We start from the raw sequence: 23,976 nt of genomic DNA, 5'->3' as shown, positions 1-23,976 counted from the left end.
GTCTCTTTGTTTGCAGCACTCTGAATCTGTTTCTTCTCAGCAGTTGTTTTCTTTTCCTACTGACAAAAAGATGAACTGTATGAAAGCAGACCATACAGCAAGATACTCAGACCACATACTGAGTGCACCTATGTCTAAAAGATGTTGCTGGTATGCTCACCATTTGCTTAGATGACACACCATTACTTCAGTGCTGCAATCATCCTATGAACATGAGGATAGGAGCCAGTTTTCCACCTAATTATATAATTTCTTATTTGGTGCAGCGTAAGAAAATCTCTCCAGAGAGAGATTAGTGCAATTGCGAGCCATAACTAGATCCATGTCCCGGTCACCAGTTTTTAATTAGACCTTAGAAGCTTAAGGATGAATAACTGCAGTACTTCAAGTACATTATAATGCAAGCACAGCAGACAGTTATATATAATTCATTATTTTCACTGACACCAACCCTGTTCTTCCGTCCCAGCACCAAGAACCAAAGTTTTGATTGATATTCAGAATTGCTAGCCAAACATTTTTATAGTAGGTATGATTCATTTTGATTCCTTAAGCTTCACAGTCTTTCAATGCCTGTATAGTGGAAGTGAGAGAGATGACTAAATGACTGCAAATTTATCTACTTACTAACATCAATTTATCTGTTTGCTTACTATGACACAAGACATGAACTCTGCAGTGTTTACATGTCCGATGGTAAAATTGCAATCATATTCTCTCCCTTTAAAAAGAGCTTTTTTCCTTAGAAGTGTCTTTCTTCAGTCTCAGTGTGGTAGTTTATAAAACTGTGCAGCTGTGGCAAAAGAAAAGATTATTAAATGATCACTAGCATGACTCAGTTTCAAGGCCATATTTTCATGTGATGGAGAAACTGGTAATCTGTATGCTACATCTGTTTGCTACTTTCTATCTCCAACACTTGTAACAGCAAGTTAGCAATCCTGATATACTGTAAGAAAAACAGTAACATGTACATTTATATAAGCAAATTTTTAAGTATTTACAAAATAAAATCAGGGAGAAAATGTCATAGTGCATGCCACTTTAGAATGCACATATTTGTGTATGCTGATCAATCACCTGGTTTAAAAAAAATATAGGAACCTGTCACCACAGTTCATATTATGTTTTGACCTCACATTATAACCCTACCAGCTGAAGAAAGAAAGCAGACATAAACTTTTTAAATGCCAACATCAAAACTTAAAGCAAATAGTTCTACCTAGTATCACTTCAGACAACATAGAAGGGTAAGATGGGTAATAATGAGAAGCAGCAGCAAGAAACACGTTATACAAAGCAACAGTATGTTTCACACGACGGCAATTCATACGCATACACAATTAGAAGCTGAGCAAGATGGTTAATTCTGAGTGCACTGATTAAAACAAAGCTTTATCCTGAAGTGACTAGGTAAACCAATTTCTTCAGAGTTTCTCTGAAGTGAATACTTGTCAAACCCAACCATTCTGCTCTTTTAATATCCAGCCCTCCATGAAATAGCTGCAAATTTAAAGCAATGGGAGGCCAATGCAACACCACACAGCTCCATGGAAAAGGCAGAGGGGCAGCCAAGAGAGAGCTCAGCGCTCTCCTGCAGCCACACCCACCCCCAAAAAAACTACAGCCAAGTGGCGCCTGGGCTAGTAGAAGTCAAGTAGGGTTCAGAGGAGGGCTGATGATCAATGAGGGCCTGCAGCTTAACCCGTTTGTCAGCAAGGGCACCTGCTGAGTTGTGACTGAGAGGAATCCCCCAAGCTGGCCAGGCGAGCGCTGCCAGAGCACTCAGCCAGAAGGGCAGAGCACCCGATAACCTTCACCCTGCCTGGAGAGGATGACAGGAGCCATGGCTTCTGCTGGGGGGCTGACAGAACTGCTGGGAAGGCAAAACTAACTTCAGCTAGCTAGGCTTTTGTCCCAGAGACAAATTTGTCATTCCCTACTCCTTTCCTATTACTTTTTATTTAAATTCAGGGCATTTCAGAAGGTGATTTAGAACAGAGGTATGGACCATTTGTATTGTACAGCACAACAGCCACTCCTGTCATTGCTAAAACTTCCTTTTCCCTCATTTTTAAAGGGACAACAAAAAAATTATAAAGAATCCTTTTTTATTAAGCTGTATGAAGTACATTTTAAAAGTACAATTTGCTGCTTGAAGACGGAAAAATTAAGCTTTCAATTTAGAAGTTATATATAAATTTTTATATACCTATACAAATCTGTAAAACACACAGTATTCTATCATAGCTTTTGCTCCTTCCTTTAGAATCTTGAATAAAAACCATTGAACCCTTCTCCCTGGATGTTCCTATAAAGAAGTGAAGTAGGAGGGTGGGAAAAAACCCTCTCTACTTAGACTTTTACTTTAATTCAGTGAGGTGGTTTCTTCATATTAAAAAACCCAACCAAAAAAAAATCCACCAAGAAAACCCTTCTAAATCTAAAACAAAACAAAATAAACCCACAAAAAATACCCCCAACTCCCCAAATAATTTATTTGGGAAACATTCAGAGCACTTTAAATAATTTTTCAACTGCTTTTCAGGTAACCTGCAGTGCTTTTCACCTCCTTTCAGTGACTAAGAAGGCTCCAAAAGACTAATTTCCATCTGCTAAAAGTACTCCTTACAAAAGAAAAACCCTCTTCAGTATGTTTTGAGTTTGATTACTGATTGAAGAAATAAGTATTTTCCAAGGTATATCTGCAAGAACTTTGAGCAAAGTATTTGAAACTTTAACAAAAAAGTTATATTTATGTGTCATTGTCAGAAACTTTGTTTCTGTGTATCATCATATTGAGTTTCTAGCTGAATTCCCACACTTTGAGACTTTGATTATAAAGAAAAATATCAAATTCAGCTAACCAGTTAGGACAGAAGCTGTCAAGACACACATTCTAAGAAAATTGTCTGCTTATGAATACAGTGGTGAATACAATGGATACAGCTTGTTCTTGTACAGCCTTGACATGAGAACTTCATACAGTAATGGTTCAGACACATCTCAGTTTGTTCTAAGGAAAGCTACAAATGTTTAGAACAGTATTTTTTTAAAGATCAGACATGCAAACCTCAGATATTGTTGCTCTGATTAATTATATTACTCTGATCTCATGCCTAAATGCATAAAAGCATGATGTTAAGGTACACACTGACCTTGCAACTTCCTCGGAATGTGGTGGTAGCAACAGACACTCCATCTAAAATTGAGCAACAGCCATCTCACGTGCCCTTCTTGGATTTCTCCAAGTTTAACATTTATATACAATTTATATAAAAATGCAGATATAAATAGCTACATTTATTTCAGTCTTAATGCATCACTTAGCTGAATAAAAAGTCAATGCTAGACTGGGCCTGCCAAAGGCTCATCTAGCCCTGTGCCTTGCCTTTAACACTTGCCAAAACTGAATTCTTGGGGACACCTAAGCAACAGAATAAAAATATGGGATAATACATAATAATAGCTCCATAAAATTCAACAGAGCATACAACAATCTACAGCTTGGGGACTTCCAAAGTCAGAAGTGGTGATTTTTTATTTAAAAGCCTCCAATTAATTTTCTTTAAAAAATCTGTCCTGTAATTTATATTTAAAATCCATCTATGGTTCTAATATTTACAACAATAATGTGTCAAGGATTTCTGAAACTTATTACACATTTTTACTTTTCCTCACCTTTCTGCCTGCTATTTTGATGCTCCTCATTCCAAAGTGTGAGACAGAAGCCATGTTCTGTGCGGTATTTTGAGAGACCTCTATTGTACTTCCCTTTAATTATTCATTTTCTCTTTTTAAAAGACCTACCTCATTTACTTGTTCTTTATAAGTAAATAGTTCTGTGTATTTGATCTACCTTGTTGCTGTGCTCCGGATTATTTTTTCTCCTGTACTGTTTTCTGGAAGGGAGCAGATCAGTCCCACACAGAGTATTCAGGATTTGGACATAAATAAGTTTACAAGAGTGGCACGTGACTGTCAGTGCTTTTTCCCTGCATGTCTTTTTTACTGATACTTAACAGTAGATTTAGTCTGTTGACCAATGCTGGTTTTGTGAGACCACATCTTATTCACAAATGGTTACAGCCACCTTCAGACACTATTGTTTTATATATGAATTTAGTACTGGTATTTCTGCATAACTTCACAGTTATCTACAGATGCTATTTTACTGAGAAAGAATCCTGTAAGGATCTTCTAAAATTCTTCATAATTTTCTTGAATAATTACTGCCTGGTCCCAATCCCTACTACTCAGTGCCTTTTCAAATCCCTTATGAATACATTTCTCAGAATAGCTCCAGCACAAATAGCGGATATTTTTTTATTCACTGTGAAATTCTCTTTAGCATTACCTCACTATGAACTGACCTGCAGTAATCTCAATGGCCACAACTACATCAGTGACCTATTAATCATACTACTAATCCAAGCACTCAGTAAAAAAAGGCTGAACTTCAGAAAGAGGAGCTAGGGAAAATCTAACCTAGGGAAAGGAAATGTGTGTCATATGGTGCTGTGGCCATAACATACAGGTTGACTAGGGAGAACGTGGTTCTGCACTACAGCAAATATTTATCTTTGAAAATTTTAATTAAACTAATCACCTTAGTATGTCTGATCATCTGTATTCATTGAGTGTCATGCAGAATATAAGCATATGTTACTTTCTGTTTCCCTTAGTGTAAAAATAAAATACTTATAGCTGTCTAGAATTTATCTTCAGTGTTATTTAGACTCTAAAACATTTGGAATATTAATTTAAAAAGTGTTTAATGCATGAAATATATTTTAGAAAGTAAACATGTAACATCTGTCAATAAGAAATAAGAGATGAAAAGGAGACTTGGAAGGAATACCATGAAGTTTGTTTCAAAACGTCTGAGCTGTTTTACTCAACTGTATGTTGAAACATCTAAAAGAGTATAATATGTTATTCTGCTGATAGGCTCACATGCTTCAACAAAACTGTGCCAGGACATTCCTTCCTAAATTAGTGACTAATCAGATGCTGGGCTGGGAAGCACACCCTCACATGTTACAACCACCCAGACGTCTGCAGCATTAAAAAAAAAAAAAAACAAACCACCAAAAAACCCCCAATTACAACTATATGTTCTTATGTCCCCTATAAATAATTCCCATCATGCGTTTTGTAACCCAATGCTTGCATTTGGCAAACCAGATGCAATTAAAGGTCAAAACCTGACTACTATGGAAAGTACATGACTACTCTACTTCTTATGATCTTTCTCTTGACTATTACCATTCTAAATATTCAAGCAAGGATGTCTTCTTCCCTCCATATCAATAACTAGTATATATTTCTAAATAATAATATATATTTCTTGTTTCATTGATCACAAATGTTTCTTGCTTCTTTTATCAAGTTCTCAAATCAATCAAAATTGCTTGCTTCTTTTTCTTTCTTATTACCCTCACATTTCCATTGTCCTTAAAAAATTCTTTAGAATTTGAAAACTTGACAGAAATTAACTCAACAGGCTGTTAAGAGACCAGCACTTTTTTCATTGTTTTTGCAGAACAAACCCTACTCTTTAAATAATATATATATAGCAAAAGCAGCATTTCTTCCTACAGGAAACAGTTAATACAGGCCAATATTAAAACAGGATAAAAACTACTTGTATTTGCAGGAGAAAAACATATTTTTCACATGTTTAGCAGAAAACATTCCATTTGCTTTTCACGCAGTCTTTAATGATAATAGAAAAGTACAGAATATGGTTAAGCTCGCTACCTATTTTCATGGAGCTTTTAATCAACCATTATTAGACTTACATTTAAGAAAAGCCATTCCAAAATAAAACGGTCCAATTTTCTTCTTAATCTTAAAAGGAGTCTCTCTATTTAAGGTAACACTGGGGGCTCCCTGAATGCTATAGTTTATAAATACCCTTTAAGATGACAAGTCAAATGACTTCAGGATTGCAAGTTATCTCTCACAGTTGTTCAACTGTTAAAATGGAAAGTGGTAAGAATAGAATAAAAACACTGATGGCAAAAATATTACATGTGCAATGGAACAAACACAGCACACAGGACATGACCATTTTAACATTACTCTTTCCGCTTAAATTTACTTTCTACTCTTTAAACAGGTCACCTTTGTGAACTTCTCTCCTTATGAGCAATTTGAGGTCTGTCATTCCATGAACGCTCTTACACTCATCAAAAATGCAATTATCCTTTACTTACGATCAGTCTGGTACTTCTTGCAACAATATTCTGCTAGTTTAGGCACTAATTTGATGCAACCCACCGAATTCTATAATAATGCACATTTTAAAAGACATAAAAAATGTGAAAAAAGAAACATTATGTTTGCAAGCAAAACAAATCTCTGAGGCAGGCAAACATATCCAGCAGCTCTGTGGCAATCTGACAGGCTGCTTCCGGACTAGGCAGTAGCTACATTTATTTCATGGTGTAAGCTTAAAAGGAGTTAGAAAGAGGATGCTTCAACTGTATGTCAGGTTTCTGTTCTTTTTTGCAAGGCTTGGTACCTTGGTAGTCTAAAAAAAGTACTATTGCCTGTTAACCAATTCAAACTTACCAACACAATGTGCAGCTGAGGTCTGACTGTCTAGACATCTAACTACGTCTGCCCAAGCTCTTTGAAGTCTTTGAACTAGAAGAGAGAGCCTTGCTATCTCGGAGAATTGCCCTAGAAAACAGATGTCCTTTACAAGGAATTGACTTTTTCCAGTTTGTGCTGTCTGGAAAGCCTTGGAGTACAGTATCTCCACTTGAAAATAAGGAATTAAAGATTGCACTCTGGTCAGTAACTTAGTGTCAGTTCTACTGTATTGATATGAAGCTACTTCTGCATAATCATAAATTGCAAGACACATGGATTCCCACCAAAAATTAGAAAATCCCAGAATATGGAATACCTGTTCATGAATCTTTATGGATTAGGGATAAATATTCAGGTGACACCTGACAGAGGCAGTGACCAGTTGTTCTGTTCAAAATGATGTGACTGAATCCAAGTCATCTCCTTTCCCTGTCTGATCTGGTTGGGAAGGCTGTTGCCACCCTTCAAGAGTCAGTTCTTGTAACTTGAACCTAGTAAGTTCAACACATGAGTTGAAGTACATGACATTACCTTTTGGCTGACATTTTGTAAGACTATGTCCAAGCCTCTTGGATCCTTCAAATGGAAGAATCTTTATTTAAGATGTGAGGGGTCTTTGTCGCTTTCTACTTCATGCACTCAATACCAAGTTTCACTTTCTTATTGACAACATACCCATCAATCACATCCCTGGACAGGTTTTCCTGTAATGCTATTTAGGCTGGCAGCCAAATTAAGAGTGTATCCTTCTACATCCTGCGCTGAAGCATTCTATTTATATCAACAATTTGTAAATAGAAACAAGTTTTAAAAAAAACAAAACAAAACAAAAGCCAAAGCAAAGTATTTATGCTGAAAGTGCAGTAATATTCAGAATTGACAACAATATGTAAATGTGCCTGCCATTACCGATAATTTCCAAGCAACTTGGAGGAAAAAATAGGGAAAGAATAACAGATGCTATGGCTAGCATGAAAAAGCTGATCTGCTCAAGCTGACCAGCCAGAAAACAACATTTCATTAGATTCAGGAGGTAACCAGATATTGCCCATTTTAATTAATTTGGTACTCTCTGTGGGGTGTTGTACTCCACAACAAGATTAATTGCTTGCTTCACAAGAAGTCCCTGAAAACAGAAAAAGTAACCTGAGATGGATAGTGCCAGCACAATTCCTCAGCAGTTTTTCAGAAAGTTTTTCTCTACAGAGATGTTCACAGACTGAAGTGAAGTCCCATGAAGATGCGATAGGAAAGTATTATAAGAGAAGCTTGTAGTTTTCCTTGTATGACCAAAGTGTGGCCCACATCTCAAAACAGATGAGAGTATGAATTGCTTTCCCTGTAATTAAGATTTTTAAAGCTTTAGCTCAGTTGGTAAAAATATACTGGTGTCATTATTGCTGTATAAGTAAGAAATATGAAAGTATTAAAAAGTGAAGAACACCTCCAGACTCCCTTGTTGAAAGCTGGGAAAACTTGCCAAACGGCAGGTGACCACACCTGTTTGCAGACACAAGTCTGCAAATTCAAATTCAGCATTTGCCATACTTGCTCTTGTCTAAGATGGAAGAGTAGATCTAAGCACTCCTTACTGAGAAAGTGCAAAGCTGAGAGAGAGACAAGTGGCATGGGAGAGCTTCAGAGTAATGCTAACTGTTTAAGCAATTTTTTTCCTTGTAAATCCCTGGTTTGTTTCTTCACTCACCCCCCTCTGTGCCATTTTCTGTATTTGCTTTATAACTTTCCTTACAACTCCATCATTTTTAGGAAGTTCTTTTATTTTCAAGTGCTAGAAAAAAAACTGAACTAAAAAAACCCTCAAATACCTTCAATTCTATGAATCTTCTACCTAATGTTTGGTTAGTGCTGTGATCAAAATAAACATTCTATCACTACAATAAACACAGTGACAAAAAAAAGACGTGAGAAAGCTGAGATGATGGAAGGCAGCGGTGGGGAGGGTGCATTTTTTCCCCAGTGGTGACAATATGGGTGGCACATGACACGCCAGTGAGCAACGTCAGAACTGGGTCAGCTCAGAATTAGCAGCTCTCTGGTTGTTCACAATGGGCAAACCCACCTGCCTGTGCTCACAGATGCCTTTAACAGAACTGCATTTTAGACAAAGTGGATCCAGAAACAAAACTGTCACAAATAACTGAACAGTGACTGCAGCTCCATCCTTAAAAATATCAAACATGGAATAGAGCTGGCTGTACTATGTGTTGAAAATTGCTGAAGAAAAACTGCACTATGTTTAAACAAAAAATGACAAACAAAGGTTGTATATCCATCCTCCCATCACCACAGACTATGATCACATTTTCCAACAGAGTGTAGCATTTTATTTTTACCAATGTATAACAAAGGAAATTAATTACTGAGCCACTTTTGCACAGGATGCAGCACACCCTGCAGTTTGCACAGACTGTGCTTATGTCAGGTATTTATTTCACACATTTAATCATGGATGCAGAGACTTCACTTGAATAAAGTATTAAAAAAATTTTAAAAAGAATTTAAAAAATTTAAAAAATTAAAAAAAAAATTTAAAAAAATTAAAAGTTTATTTAAGTATAGTAAAAGTACACATCTCACAGTACCCAGATGAAGTTTTTTTCCAGCATGGAGACAAACTGGCAAAATCACAGTACCATTTAGGTTGGAAAAGGCTTTCAAGATCATCCAGTCCAACCACAATGCTAGATATAAGGATCTTTTGAAACCTCCACATGAAATTGCCTTGTGTTCTGCCATGAAATTAACTGCCAAATCAGACTATGTGAGGTGCTCTTTTGAATCTTAAAATTTTAATTAAATATTTGTGTAAGAACACTTCTGTTACTAGAACAGAAGAAAAAAATTTCCCAGAAGTATACTGCAGCAGTCTTCCAAATGATTCCCTTATATCTCAGTACTGGAACCCTGAAATACACAATATGGAATGCTTTCAGAGCTCTCTAAATAGAATTAAAAGTTTAAAATAATTATTGATTACTTTGATTACACCTAGCCAGTGGGTGTAATCAAAGGTACAGGTACAGGAAAAGACAGGATTGTGGGACAAAAAGTAGCGTAATAAATGTTTCTATTAATTATAGTTTACCAAGTAAAACTAGAAAAAAAAGGGCTATCCAAGCAATTTTAGAGCAACTGCTCTCAGTTGGATATTAGAAAGATATGGAGCAAGTAAGTAACAAAGCTAAGAAGCTGTTAAAGCAGTCAAGAAGGATTATTCAGCATCCAAAAGAGTAAAAATAATTTCTTTTTAAAAAGTACACAGCCTGTCCTGAAGATGAAAGCATACATCTCAACTGCTACAATGCTTTTGAAATTCTGCTATATGACACTCAAAAGCAAACTGGAAAAAATACAGCATATAAGCAATCCCCATAACTTCACATTTAATTGAAAAGTTATACCAAAGGGCAAGAGCAGGGTATTAGAAGTGCCTTGTTATATGAGACTGGTATGTCCTTAACATTTTCATTCAGTATTTGCCTTAATCCTTCAGATGAGTGAATTGCAATACCCCAGGAGGAGTGCAGACACAGCAAAGGACAGAATCAGGGTTCAAAATATATAGGAGCTCAGACTGGGAAATGGCACAAAATCAACTACCCTAACTCATCAGGAACATGCTATATTTGACAAGCCAAGTGCATAAATCCAAAATGGGAAGCAACTTATTAAACAAGCAGTGCAGTGGAAGAGGATAATGTTTCTACTTGAGTTATTTACAAGTCTTAGAAAAAAAAAATCTATTCCTGAGATGCATTTACAAGACATTTACCATATACAGCAACAGTCATGTCTATTACATGATACTGTAAGTGTTTACTGATGTTGCTCAGTTTGAGCATCATGCTCAGAGTAATACAGATACACATGAATAATGACAGTTCCTGTAAACATAACTGGGTTAGAATATATCCTTGTATAAAAACAGTTAAAGCAGCCTCAGTACAATTCTGCTGGTCCTTTGTTTCTGCCTTTACTTCTTCAGAAGTTGCTCTTCTGTCAGCCAAGATAATGTTTAACCTTTATGTTTAATTAATAGGAACAGAACACAAGTAAGGTTTACAGAAAGAGGAATGTAGTATTTGTTTGGTAATTGCAAAGAAACAGGATGATTCCAACATGTTCTCATCATCTCTTCTGTGCACCCTCCTTAATGAAAGGTGAGTTGAGCTTCTGGGGACATGGAAGAGAGGAAAATGCCTTGTGATGGCTAAGACAGAACTGAGATATAACCAAATTATGGTTCTCTAGAGAACCATAGAGAGTAGTCCTGACTTCAAAAGTTTGCAAACCACTCTATGTGAGAAGAAATTGGTTATGTATGCTACATATAATTTTTGGCATATATAAGAAAAACAACAAAACAAACAAGCCAACTATTTCTACCAGTGAGATACATGACACCTACAAATGCTGTGCAACATCCCTCATTTCCCTTCCCCTTAAACAAGAAAAGAACCAACCAATCACCAACCTTTTCCTGCAATTGTAAAGAAAAAGGTATTAAACAGTTTTCAGACTAAGTGTGACAATTTTGCCAAAGTTACAGCATTTCTACTGAAGTATTGGTTTTTGCTCCTGTAAGAAAAACTTTACCAATATGTTTTTTTTTATCATGCATCAATATAAAACAAACAAACCCAGCAGAATACATTACTTGGAAAGGTAGCTAACAACTTGGAAATAACTAGCCAGAAAGGAGAAATAAGGTCACACAATATTAAAAAAACAAACAAAAAAAAAACAAAACTAAAAAATGAAGTATTGAGAGGTTTTTGCACTGTAGACAATTCTTTCTGCAATCTGCAGAAGGTTTGATCATTCATGTGTAAAGTTCCTTTAGAAAAACCCCACCACACAAATTGCTGTCTATCTGAGTTGTAGCAACACATTCTATAAAACAAAGGATAATTACAGTCTGGTATTTGAACAGTACAGTGGCTACTGAAAAAGTATGGGTTTAGGCTGCAAATAAAACTAAACTTCCATTTGCTTTCCACAAGTATGCATTCACTTCCTGAAGGACTGCAACAGCTTTTATATATTAAGAACATTTGTGAAAACCATACTTGAAGCAGAATTGTTTGAGGTATGTTATCCAGTCATATATATCTTCCAACACAAACTCATACAAATGTATGAGGCAAAATTAACAGAACAGCAACTACTATGAAATACAAAGGAAATCTTTAAATACTCCAAATGCCTTCAGACTACATTGAAATAACTGAAGAAGCAAATATTTTCTCTCTGGAGCCTATCTGTATCTATCTGTTAGACTATATTCTGCCCTCTGCCTGTAGGTCCACAGGAAGTATTTTCTTCAGTCTGTTACCAGATTGTGTAGTTGTGTAGGGCCATGTGAGGAATGGATTCTGTCTGGATGACCAAAGCAAGACAAAGAGACTGCACAACAGAAACAGGAACTGATGGTGCCGTGTTTTGCTACTGACTGGCCCACATGACTGCTCTTGGCTCACATTACATTTTTTCCTATCTATAACATCAAGGAAATGGATTAACAAGTGTATAACAGAAACACTTCTGCTACAGCCTTGATCTTGTTGGAGTTCCTAATGGAAAAAGACCTCTTATTTCCTAATCCACTCATCTGCAAAGAAATCTCTTTGCAACACCCTGAAGGACAGGACTTTTATTTTGAGATACAGTGAAGCAGCATATTCTTGGTGTTTCAAGAGTGATCTGAATACACAGTCATACTATGCCTGAGACTCATTTCAGAGGAACTTTATGTGCACAAAGAGGTAAATAAATCAAGTCCCTGTGCCCTGCAGTTATTATTGCTGTGGATTGGTATTCCCGTGTGTTGTGCCAAGAGTGCAAGAGTCAGTTTCTTGTTGTAGCCACAAGCAGCAGTCAATGGCATCTCCAAAACAGACAGGCCTTCATATCAACAGGGAACAATGACACAAGGGTTGTAAACACCCTCACTTGTCTCACCACCCTAGGCTTCCTGTATATATTCAAGGGAAACAAACTGTCACCATTAAGACACAATATACCTGACCCACCTACAGACATTTGTTTGGGAAGAGATAGATCAGTATATATAAGTATATATCCATTAAGTATTTCAAATCTTTCTCCATTGATCATGAAATCAGACTAAGCAGACTACATCAGAAATATTTAGGCACATGACTTGCAGATTGTCTTAAGCAAACCCAGCAGGCAAAACATATGTAAATCAGAGGTATGTAAAGGCTCTGACCTAATGAACAAAGCATGGTAATTAGATAAAAGGAGCAACTGTCTCATTTGTATTTAAGGACAACAAAGTTTTTTTCATTGCTCTCAATGACATATTAGGAATAATTTTGCACAAGTGCATTATGGAGTTACTAGAGTTATGGAGTTATTAGATTCAAAAGATTATTTTTTCTTCTTCTTGGAAAAAAGCCCAATAGCCACATATTACATGCAATCTGTCAAGCTCGGAATGGTGCTAGCTCAGAATATTGTTCTTCAGAACACACTGACCATTGTAATGCATACACATGTCTATGAGCTGGGCTGATGCAAGAGTGAAACCAGTGTAGCTCAAAAGATGAATTCAGAACTGGAAAAGCTATGACCTGAATTTGAAGCTCATCTGTCACATCAGCTGACCCAGTAATGGATGTTGTTATCTACCAAACAATAACACTCGCCTGCAAGTGGGCAACAACTTTGGTGGCTCTGGGAGTCCACAAGTATCACCACAGCTAACTGTCATAAAAGGAATCCACAAAGAAGGGATTAGAGGAAGAAGGTGGTGAGGAACAGGAATGTCCTGGGCTTAGAAAATAACCTCTGTGTGTCTGTTTGTAACCTTCTATCAGTGAAGGCTATTATTTCAGAAATATCCCAGTTAGCTAACTCCCGAGCTTCAAGAGCATTTCAATATTAACCGTGGTTTTCAACATCAAGTCCTAAAGTGCTTCAATAAAGACAGCTGCCAGTTAAAAGCTTCCACCAAGAAGTGTCCTTTTTCTCTTGGAAATGTTACTATTTCTTCTTACAGAATTCCAAATCTTCATTGACCTGATCACATGAGCAACAGTGGATGAGACATACTATTCATGGTACTGCACTTGCTTATTTTTCCTTCCTCTTGGAAGCAGAGGAGAAGGTGTGCTTTGGAAATAAAAAAAACCTTTTCTTTCAACCTACAGGGCCAGGAGAACCCTTTCAGGATTTATTGTCATAGCCCAAAGGATTATATCCACAACATTAAACATCTAATAATACAGTAAGTACTACACACCTACTGCAGTCTGTGGCTGAAGCAGCCAGAAGTGCAGTAGGGAGTTTAGCACTGTGACTGGTCAGGCAAGGCTCTTCCCACAGGTCCCAGGCAGCTTTGATCTGAGAAAATGATAAAACATAACAGGGGACTGAAAACAAGCTAAGCAGAGCTGCTGGTCTTCAGAGCATTAACACCTTCCTTTCTGGCTTATTCTCTTCAGTCACTCACTGATGGCCTTTTAAAAGGACTGTTTCTTAGTCCCTTCTCAGGCTGCAACTAGGGATTTTTTAGGCTTGCTATAAAAGAGTAATCCCGCTTTGATATTAATTTGACCTTCTTAAGTTTGACCACTCAAGAAATTAAGGTATGCTTCAATTCCTGTGGATATTCTAATAGATCTACTGACTAGAGAAGCACCAGATTTCAAAGAAATATCACCAGGATAGGAAGAAATAAAACAGCTTTATAATGAGGAAGAGTAATTTAACAAGTGACCTTTTCCAGTGCTATTTTAACAGCTGTCACCCATTTTTAAAAAAGGCAAGATACCTGTACAGCAGTTCCTCAGAAACAGAACTAGATATAGGGGAAAAAAAGTGCTACAGTGCTACCATCCCTATGGAAGGTTCAGCTTATCTTCAGTTTTAAATTTTAAACTTAAAATAGCACTAAATGACTCTATTAGAAAAAACAATCACAGGTCTTCTTACATAGACACATTTTACATGTGAGACAACAAGCATTCTGCATTCAAGTTATGGCACTGAATAAAGTAATGCTATGCTTGCTTTGACTAATCAGCAGCTCTCAGCAAAGATGCAGGAGGACCAAAAACAAGTGCCACAAATTAACAGCATTTTCATTGAAGTACTTTGATTTCTGATACTTGGAATGTACATGCAGCAGATGAAATACACAATGCACATGAACGTTGAAAAAATGTAAGTTTCAGAACAGTCACAATCAGTAATTCACCCTCCAACTACCAAAAGTTTCCCATTTTACTATAAAACTCATCAGAAATTGGTGCCACCATTTATGAAACATTCTACTATGCTGGTGACTGACTAATATTAATTTTCAGAACCAGAATCACATAACAAAAAGGTAGGGCAGGAAACTAGTCTGTTCAGATAATTTTGCTACTACCTACACCTGTTTCAATAAACCAAACTGTGTGTAGCAATTTTGTCAGGCACTAGAACTGGTCAGTTCTGCAGTTAAGCCATTAAAATAGCTCTTAGCACATTTTTGGCAGATGCCAACTAGCACTTGCCAAAGCAATCTAATGGATTTTCAAAGTTGGCACAAACTAGAAATCCTTTCCTGCCTGCACACAGCCATTCTGCATGGACCTTAAGGCAGTTACAAACTATGGATGCAGGGCTGTAGGGCTATGATGCCAAAGAAAAACCATGCACACATTTAATTTGTAAGAATAGAAATTTATCAGAATAGGCGTTGTCTCTCACTGAAAGTATCACAGATCTACCATTTTTTTCTCTGTAAGTTACTTAAGAGCAGGTTATTCTCTGCTGGATATAGGGATATATTTGGCACATCTTGCTCATATATGATAACATGAAAACAGTTTTTCATATCCTATTTTGAGTAAAATGAAAAGGAACTATGCATCCAGCCTCAACATCTTACAGCAGTTCTTTCAATTTCTACATAATCAACAGGCACATTTATAGGAGCATTCAGAAAAAGAAAAACCGACCCACAGTGCAAACAAATGCAAAGTCTTTATGTGAACTTACAAAAGTCTTTATGTGAACTTATAAATTAAAGGTTGGGTGCAACAGTTGAAATTTCATTTTGGTTAAACAGCTTCTCTTAAAGCTGCCTTAAGGCAGAGGACTGTGAAGTGTCTAAAGCAATATCTATTTTTAGGGAAGGCACACAAGAGCCAGAGAACTGGAAACCACTAAACACTCATCTCTGCTCTGTGCAAACTGTCAGGAAAACTAACAAAGGACATGCATGCCAGTCCTAATGGAAGCTCTAAAGGACATCGTATCACAAACCTTCTGTCCTTTCCAAAAGTGAACTTGCTTTTAGATGAACACTGTGCCCATAAAAAAATCACATGGATTTCTGAGGAGGCTTTCAACAAGGTCTCTCATCAAATGCTTTTATGGAGCATAAGAAGCCATGACAAATGAGAGGAATTATTCTGGTAGACAGAGACCAGCTGCAAGGATTAGCAGAATTTAATCAACTATCACATGATTTCTTGCAAAAAGGCAGATGAGAAATGTGAAGAAATTCAAAGCGAAAAAAACCCCAACAATTCTTAAAGTCATATGGGCTTTAAGCTGATCTTTACTACTCAGGACATTACCTTGAAGTGATTATCCATGAAAACATGGATCCATGAAAACATCATTTCAGAGCTTAGTAGAGGTTAAAAAAACCCCAATCACATGTTGGGATTTATTATGAAAAGAAGAGAGGGACAATGTATAGTCCAAGGATCTCCCTGAATGCTATTTGTAATTCTGTCTCCCCAGCAAAAAGGGGGCACAGAAATGGAAAAAAAACCGCAGAAAAGCACAATGAAGACATCAAATCTTGGAGAACCTCTATTTTAGGAACAATTAAGCAGTCATGAACTGAAGAGAACAGGTCAAGACAGAAGTTTATAAAAGCCACAGATTGCTGGAGAATATTAATAGAGAGTAATTGCTCAGTATTTCTTCCAACAAGAAAAAATGTAGGAAGAGCTTACAAACTATTATAGAGCAGTAAACAAACAGAAGACTGTTCACAAAGCACGTGGTTCAGCTGTGGATCTCTGTGTACAGGATGTTGCCAACAGCAGAAGCTTCTAAGAACAAAAGCAATGTGACAAATTCACGGAAGGTACACCTAGAACAGCATGGGAGGGGGGTGGGGGTGAGGTTCAACTGGAAGCTGCTGGGAAAGTACACCAGGAGAGCCTTGCAAGCTTGTCCTGCTTTAATACAGGACATTACCCAAGGTCATGTTTCTCCTGGCTGGATCCCTTCAGAGAGCAGATGCTGGGCTAGATGGACACATACAATGCTTGTATTATATTACCCAAAGGCATGAGCTATGGTGAGCTCATCAAATTCTCTTTTTCACTCTCTGCATTGTCTCCCACAGAACAGCAAATCAAGGCCAGCATTCTGAACAACTGAAAACCTGAATCCAAGATATTTAAAGTACTATTTATAGTCTTTTCCATAAAATCAACTATTCTGGTTTGGTTACCTGATGAACTAGGGAGTAAAAGAAGAAAAATGTATCAGACTGCAGAATTATTTTTTATGGAAACAAAAGGCACTCAAAACCCTATGTTTCCTTTCACTTCACAAGCAATTTGGTTTTCTTTGCCTTCTTCTTCTTGAATGTAAACAGACAGGTAAAGTCAGATTCAAAACCCTAAAAGACAGTAAATTTTATGTAAATTTCTCTGGCAAATAACAAGAGGGAGAAATGAAATATAAATCACACTAATCTACTGTGCGGCAGGAATGGCTTCTCAATTAAATTTTTTGAAGCACTGTCACTCTACACAGATACATGAAGTAGCACTAGCTATGGTAAAAGCATTTTACTCTGCTCAGTTTATAAACTAAGCTGTCATCAATTCCATACAGCTCCATTTTATACTTATGAGATTTCATACCTGTGGACGTTAAGAGGTATGAAACTGAACAGGAGCTGCACATCTGAACTGCTTTCTGTAATTGCTATGACATTGATACCTGTCTCTAGACAACAAAACAGAAGAACAAAACACAGCATCTTCTCTTTTTCAACTCTGCATTACTGTTTCTTCAGTGTCAGGCTATAATACAATAGTGTACCAATGGATATGCTTTCAAATTATGTCAGATATATAATAAATCCTGGTGGTCTGTTTAGAAGAATAATGCCTTAAATATGCAGCCTTTTGCTCTGAAAATTGATTGTCTGCAAATCATTTAGACATTGATTATATTGCTGTTGTGCTTAAGGAATGGTGTTCCCCAGTTCAGTGTCCCCACTGAAACACTCCAAACCGTACACTGCTCGCTCACTTCCCCATCACCCCTTCCCCTGTGAAGGGCTGGACAGGAGAACTAGAGACAAAAAAGGTAAAGATCATGGGTTGAAATAAGAATAAGTTATGAGAAACAGCAATAAGAAAGAACAATAAACAGTAACAGCGACAATATCAGAGCGGAGGTGGGAGGTGAATGATTCACACACCACGTGTAAACTCCCAACCACACCTGACCGTGCTGCCACACTATGTGACCTGGAAGGGACTCCTTCCCCCATCCCTGGAAAATGAGGAGAGGTGCTAGAGAATAACCTTTGAGTCCTGGCCACGCCCCTTCTGGCTACTGCAAAAATTAACTCTGTCTTGGCTGGAACCAGGACAACTGCCAACAAATTAAAAAAATTATATACTCTACAGTAATATGACATAAGCATTTGCCTAAGACAGGCAAGTTAACAGGCTTCAAAATTATTAATTTCTATTCATATGGATATCAACTGATATTTATTTGCAATTATAACAATCAATCACTTATTTTGACTTAAAGAGAAACCCCACCTATCTTACCTACTTCTAGTCAAAAGCAGTGGTATAAGTGCTAAAACTTCTGTAACTTCTCAAAGTTACCTCCTTCTGCTTTTCAAAGAAAGCACTAATTCCCAGAAAACATGAAGCATGATAATCCCAGTGTAACAAAAAGCATTTCTAGAGGTTTTCTGATATGTTACTATAGACTTTAATATAATTCAAATCAAAAGAAATAATTTATTAAAAATCATGAATAAGCACAAATAAACTTAGAAAATATTTTAAGATCATAATAATTCAGCAATTTATTAGAAGAAAACATTAGAAAAAAATTCCAGGCCAACTATACAAAATAAAGTAATAAATAACCATGCATTAAAAACAAAATACCTACTTGCCAGTGATGGTCCTCCATAGCTGCGCACCTGCAATTGTAAGAATGTAAGATGAAACACAATGCACTAAAACAGAAAGAATTTTATTTTTTATTCATAGTGCATATTCTGAATTGGGACAAAATGACTAAGGAATTCTCTGTATCAGTCAAACAGGAAAGCTATAGCACCTTATAGTAACAGTTCTTGAATTGCTTTCTGTAAACTTAACATACAGTTAAAATCATTAATGGAAAAAGTCAGGATCCTCTATGGCTACATTTCCACATGGAAGAATGTCATGCAGATGACAACATAACTTTAACATGAACTTACCCTCTACTTCTACACACTGACAACCACTCTACATTCCTCATGAATCTGTAATAGTCTTGCCATCTAGTGGCTGGCTGAAAGCGCGAAGCAGCTACACAGATGTGATATACTGGGAAGAATTTTTTCTGCTTCTTGGAGTGGCACTTCATTGATTTCTATTCATTACCACAAGACTCCTACAGTATTACTTCAAGGGCCTGGTTTTTCTTAAACTCTGTCTACAATGGCATCAAAGACATTAGTAAAATAAATGAGTTTACTACAGTAAGTATTCCATAAGCTAGGAAGCAGAGGTATTTCTAGCCTCATCTCTAAAATGAATGGTTAAATAATCACACAAACATGAGAGCGGTACATCCTGAATTTGGTCACTACAAAAATATTATTTGCAGGTATGAGTGAATTTACGAATTTATCATTGCCTTCCAGCTATCAAGGTATTCAACGTTTGTGGTAATTTATACAGTACAGAGCTTAAAAAAATCAAATTCTGCTTAGCTGTATAAGTTGCCCTCTGGGCTTGCAATACTCAAGCAGGAAACAGAATGGTACCCAAAACTCCCAGAAAAGGGAATGGCAGTAAATCATTCTTCAGAAAAGGTAGCAAATACCTGTTGTAACTAAGCAGGGAACAACTGGCTTTGGCAGTCGGAAATTAAGTGTTAGTACATCACAGAGGAATACTATGCTTCTCTGACATCTATTTCCTGCTTTTGTACTATGTTCACAGGATTTTTCAAACACTGTGCATGGGATTCAACAATAAATAAAAGGCAAAATAAGAATCTTGAAAAAAACAATCTTCATGGCAATGAAAATTAAAAACTTATGATGAGCATTTTGTCAAAGACTGTTCAAGATGGTAATGAAGTACAGGACAGGAATTGAAAAAAAAATTCCAAACCACCAGACCAGTCAACAATCTCAAAATCCCTTTCAAAACTGGTTGTATTCACATAAGACTTTATATACTCTGGACACCAAATGCTATATAAAGTAAAAAGAAAATAGCTCACTTCGTATTTCAAGTGTGCTAAGATAGGTAATTTCTCTATCTATTTAAAAATTTCACTGATATATATTGGATGTCCCAAAATTTCCAAAAATTACATGATTGGAATTACATGTTGGAAGAAAATTACGTTTTGGAATTACATGTTGGAATTACATGTTTGGAATTACATGATGGAAGAAGTTTGAATGTATTTGTATTTTAGAAAACAACGCAATTTTTCAGACCTAGCAGTTAAGAAACAAGAATGACTGTCCACTCCTAACAATCACGCTCATCTAAGTGCTAAACCAAATCTCCTAATGCCCTCCCTATAAAATATAGCAAAACTTAATTGAAAATGGCAGTAGACCATCACAGATCTACTATCACTCTCTAATATTAGCTGATACTTTTACAATAATCATAATATTGACCTGGCTTTAGTAATGAATTAGCATGCTCCAAAGTACAGGTATTCAAGCATGGACCTCTATCAGTACACTTACCTTTTATCTTTGAGAATACCAAATCCTTCATTATCTGAAGAATTAACACTCCAAGTATTATAAGGGAAGTCAGATGATACACTCTCCAAGGGGTCAATGCAACAAACCTAGAATATCAAGTAGAAATAAGTGTCGAATACTTCAAAACTCATTGGAAGCATGCAAAAACTAACTGCTGCTACTAATACTGAAAATAAATAGGAAGAAATAGACTCGGATTGCAATAATTGAGTTCAGTTTCTCCCCACAACCTTTCCATAAGAAGCAAATATTGAGAGCTCCAAGCATTGCATTTAAAGATATGAAGATTAAACACTGAGTTTGTAGTAGATTTTTGTCCATACTTTTATTTATGCACAGAGAAAATAAAGAAAAATATTTTAATTATTGCATAGAAAGTACTACTTTTAAATTAACTTTTGTTTCATTAAAACTAATTGTCTTGGCACAGTGCACAAAAAAAGGTTAAAAATGATCTTTTGCTTCCTACAGAACCTATGTTTAAGCAAGATTTTTATACAAATTCTTTCAAACACAAAGATGAGGTAAATCTATAAAACAGCATAACACTAAAACTTGTCTTCACAACAAGCTTTCATGAATTTTGGTTTTAATTACATAATTTTTTAGAACGTGTCTAGTCAAGTCAAACAGACCTAGACTCAGAAAGTATGAATTACAATCTCATGCATTGCTGACTTTGCTATCCAGGTGTGTTTGGAGATAAGCTCTTCTATCTGTTTTACTGGCAAATATCCTAACTCACAAAAAAAAGGGTGTGAAGTAAAAAGAATTAAAATTCAACTAAATAAATTTAAATTTTAGTTCTAAAATACTAAAAATTGGTTTTGAACACTTTAAATCATTGATCTGAGGAGAAACAGTGAACAAGTAAATTTTTCAAAGTAAAAGCAATTAACTTTAAATAGTTGAGGTTAGCCAAAACCAGTAAGAAGCCACTATTCAAGGCACTGGATCAAATGAGAATACCAACAGAAACAAAATCCTGCAAAGCTGGGATGTTTCACAGAAACCTCTCATATTTGAAAACAGGGCAGCTGGCTACCCAGCTTCTACCCAGTTTTTGCTGCAGAGTTTTTCTGCAAGAAAGAGGGGGAAGGGGACTGAAAATAGTAGCAAACATAGCAACTGCGGGAAGCCAAGAGGTATTCTTTAAGCACACTTGGAGTTTTTAGAAAGAAAACTGACTTCACAATATTTCTAACAAGCTCAGGACACACTACTGTAGCAGCAAACTGCTCCAATATTCCTTGAAAACCTCAAAAAGAAAATTTCCATTTAAAAGAATATCCATGCCACTAATTTTCACATTTAACACAAACTCATAATACCAATCACCCTGAGCAGACCAGTATATGAATTCCAATACAAACACTAAGCTCACTCTGAAGGTTTTATCCAAATATAAAGGGGTTTTATATCTGTAGAGAATTTGAATTATAAGATTATTCTATAAAATAAGTGTATAAAATCAGCACCTTTGTATAATTCAGCCAGCTCAAGAAAACCAACAGAGAAGTGTAGAGAAAAGTTATTACAGGGCAACCTCTATCAAAACTGCCCAATCATAGCTCAATAAATCAAAACTTCTAACAGCTTTGCATCATGTTGTCCTACTATTTTTCTTGGTTATATTATTCAGCATTAAAAATCTTTGATTGTGTTTAAGTTTTAAGTTCCACTGCATGAAAAACTTTGTTTAGCTTACTTAATTTACTGATAATGGGCTGGGGGAGAGATGTGATGCTATACAAAAAAAATCAAATTAAGAATTTTTCATCCAACTTCCAGACAGCAGAAGTTTATAACAAATGCAGAGCTTCAAACTGTTTGGGCTTAATACCATGTCTATTCTATAGGGTCTTAATGGTGCTTGTGCATGAATGTTTATAGAATCACACAGAAGGCCCTGACTTAGCAATTACCATTGGCCACACTTTGATGGTCTCAAATGCATGCATCAATACCAGAATTTATATACAAATGTGTGCATGTGTGTACATACACACACATTTTACTAGCTTTTCAAGGTAAGATCAGATGCGTACTGAGAAGGCTTAGTGTGTCTTTCAAAAAATGCACAAAACATGTTTGACCTACTTTACACTCACAACTAAACCACACTGTTAGTTTCACTGCAATCACAGCTGTCACCTGCTGTTAAAAACAATTGCACTAATGCAGACCAGGATTAGGAAACAAGGATTAACAAGGTAGCATCCTCTCTGAAAGATGCTTCCAAGTCATGTCATTCCACCTTCTCAGTACTGCAGTGTCCCTGCTCCAGTGTTTGCGGGAAAAAAACTGTAATCCAGTTGAAGCAGCTAATGCAGTCACCAAACAAGGACTCTTCTTCGGAGAACTTTGAATTATTCTGACTGAACTTCCCATGTTTTAGCATTATTAGCTCTTTATCTAGACTGTGATGTTTGCAAGAAAGACCATCCCTTGTGAATTCACTCAGACAGCTTGTGTCAGTCCTCAGGCGCCAGAGCAACACAGATTAGAAAAACTATTTGCGAGCCATATGTCAGAGATCTGCATCCTTGAAGCTCTTCCTGGTGAAAAGCTGTTAAGGTCCCCTTGCACTCTTCTGGTATGTATCTATCAAACATAAGCTTATCAAACAGTTAGCTCAACATGCAGGGATCTGAAAACCACTTATTATGCTACTACCACTGTCAGGAGTCAGAATTCTTCTAGGAATTATCAATATGATGCATAGCAACAAGACTAACAGTTTCTGTAATACTTCTGCTTGTTAATAAAAGCTGGGGCATTTTTTCCCCTTTTTTTTAAAAAAAATAACACATTGTACTCTCAAGCATTTCTAACACACACACATCTGACAAAAGTGAAAGGCTCCAGAATTAATTCTTCATATACTGCACTCCTTCTGTATTGTAGAAGAATGCTATATAAGAAAAGCTTACTGAATTTGTTCTCTTTTTTAAGCAATAAAAAAACAGACTGAAGTTCAAATTGTTTAATTTCTTCTACAAGTGGTGCAGAAGTAAAAACCATTACTGGACACATAACCAAGATTTGTTTCCCCCTTGAATTCTGCAGTATTTTGTGAATATTTTTTGGGGGGAACAGAGGGATTAAGAAACAATGTACAGAATAATGCATTCCAGATAAATACTTCAGCAGTTAACAGGACAGCTCGCACAACACGGGGAGAGAAATTCTACTGTAGGCAGTGCAGGACTGCAAAAAACCCCAGTCATGAGGTGCCCAGGACTCAGTCCCTGTCACTGGCTGAAACAGGCCAGGGCAGAGTGAAGGCCCTCACTGAGACACAGCCCCAGGGGTGGGATATGGCT

The 23,976-nt window shown here is 36.5% G+C and overlaps 1 protein-coding gene across 4 annotated transcripts in view; it reads right to left on the bottom strand.

Moving 5' to 3' along the window:
* RETREG1 (reticulophagy regulator 1) overlaps positions 1 to 23,976 on the bottom strand; it is a 65,283-nt gene that overhangs the window by 28,378 nt on the left and 12,929 nt on the right. For all 4 annotated transcript variants that reach the window (XM_064428069.1, XM_064428058.1, XM_064428068.1 and 1 more), the window contains 2 exons: positions 20,630 to 20,736; positions 18,814 to 18,844 (listed from right to left, as the gene is read on the bottom strand). In XM_064428069.1, the coding sequence (XP_064284139.1) occupies positions 18,814 to 18,844; positions 20,630 to 20,660 (62 nt within the window). In that variant the 5' untranslated portion in view covers positions 20,661 to 20,736. Of the gene's footprint in view, positions 1 to 18,813; positions 18,845 to 20,629; positions 20,737 to 23,976 lie in introns of those variants that run through there.

This window comes from Passer domesticus, chromosome 1 (assembly GCF_036417665.1).
Source record: "Passer domesticus isolate bPasDom1 chromosome 1, bPasDom1.hap1, whole genome shotgun sequence".
NCBI classification, from domain to species: Eukaryota; Metazoa; Chordata; class Aves; order Passeriformes; family Passeridae; genus Passer; species Passer domesticus.
Note: the sequence above shows the minus strand (reverse complement) of the source record. Positions and strands in the feature narration are given on the sequence as shown.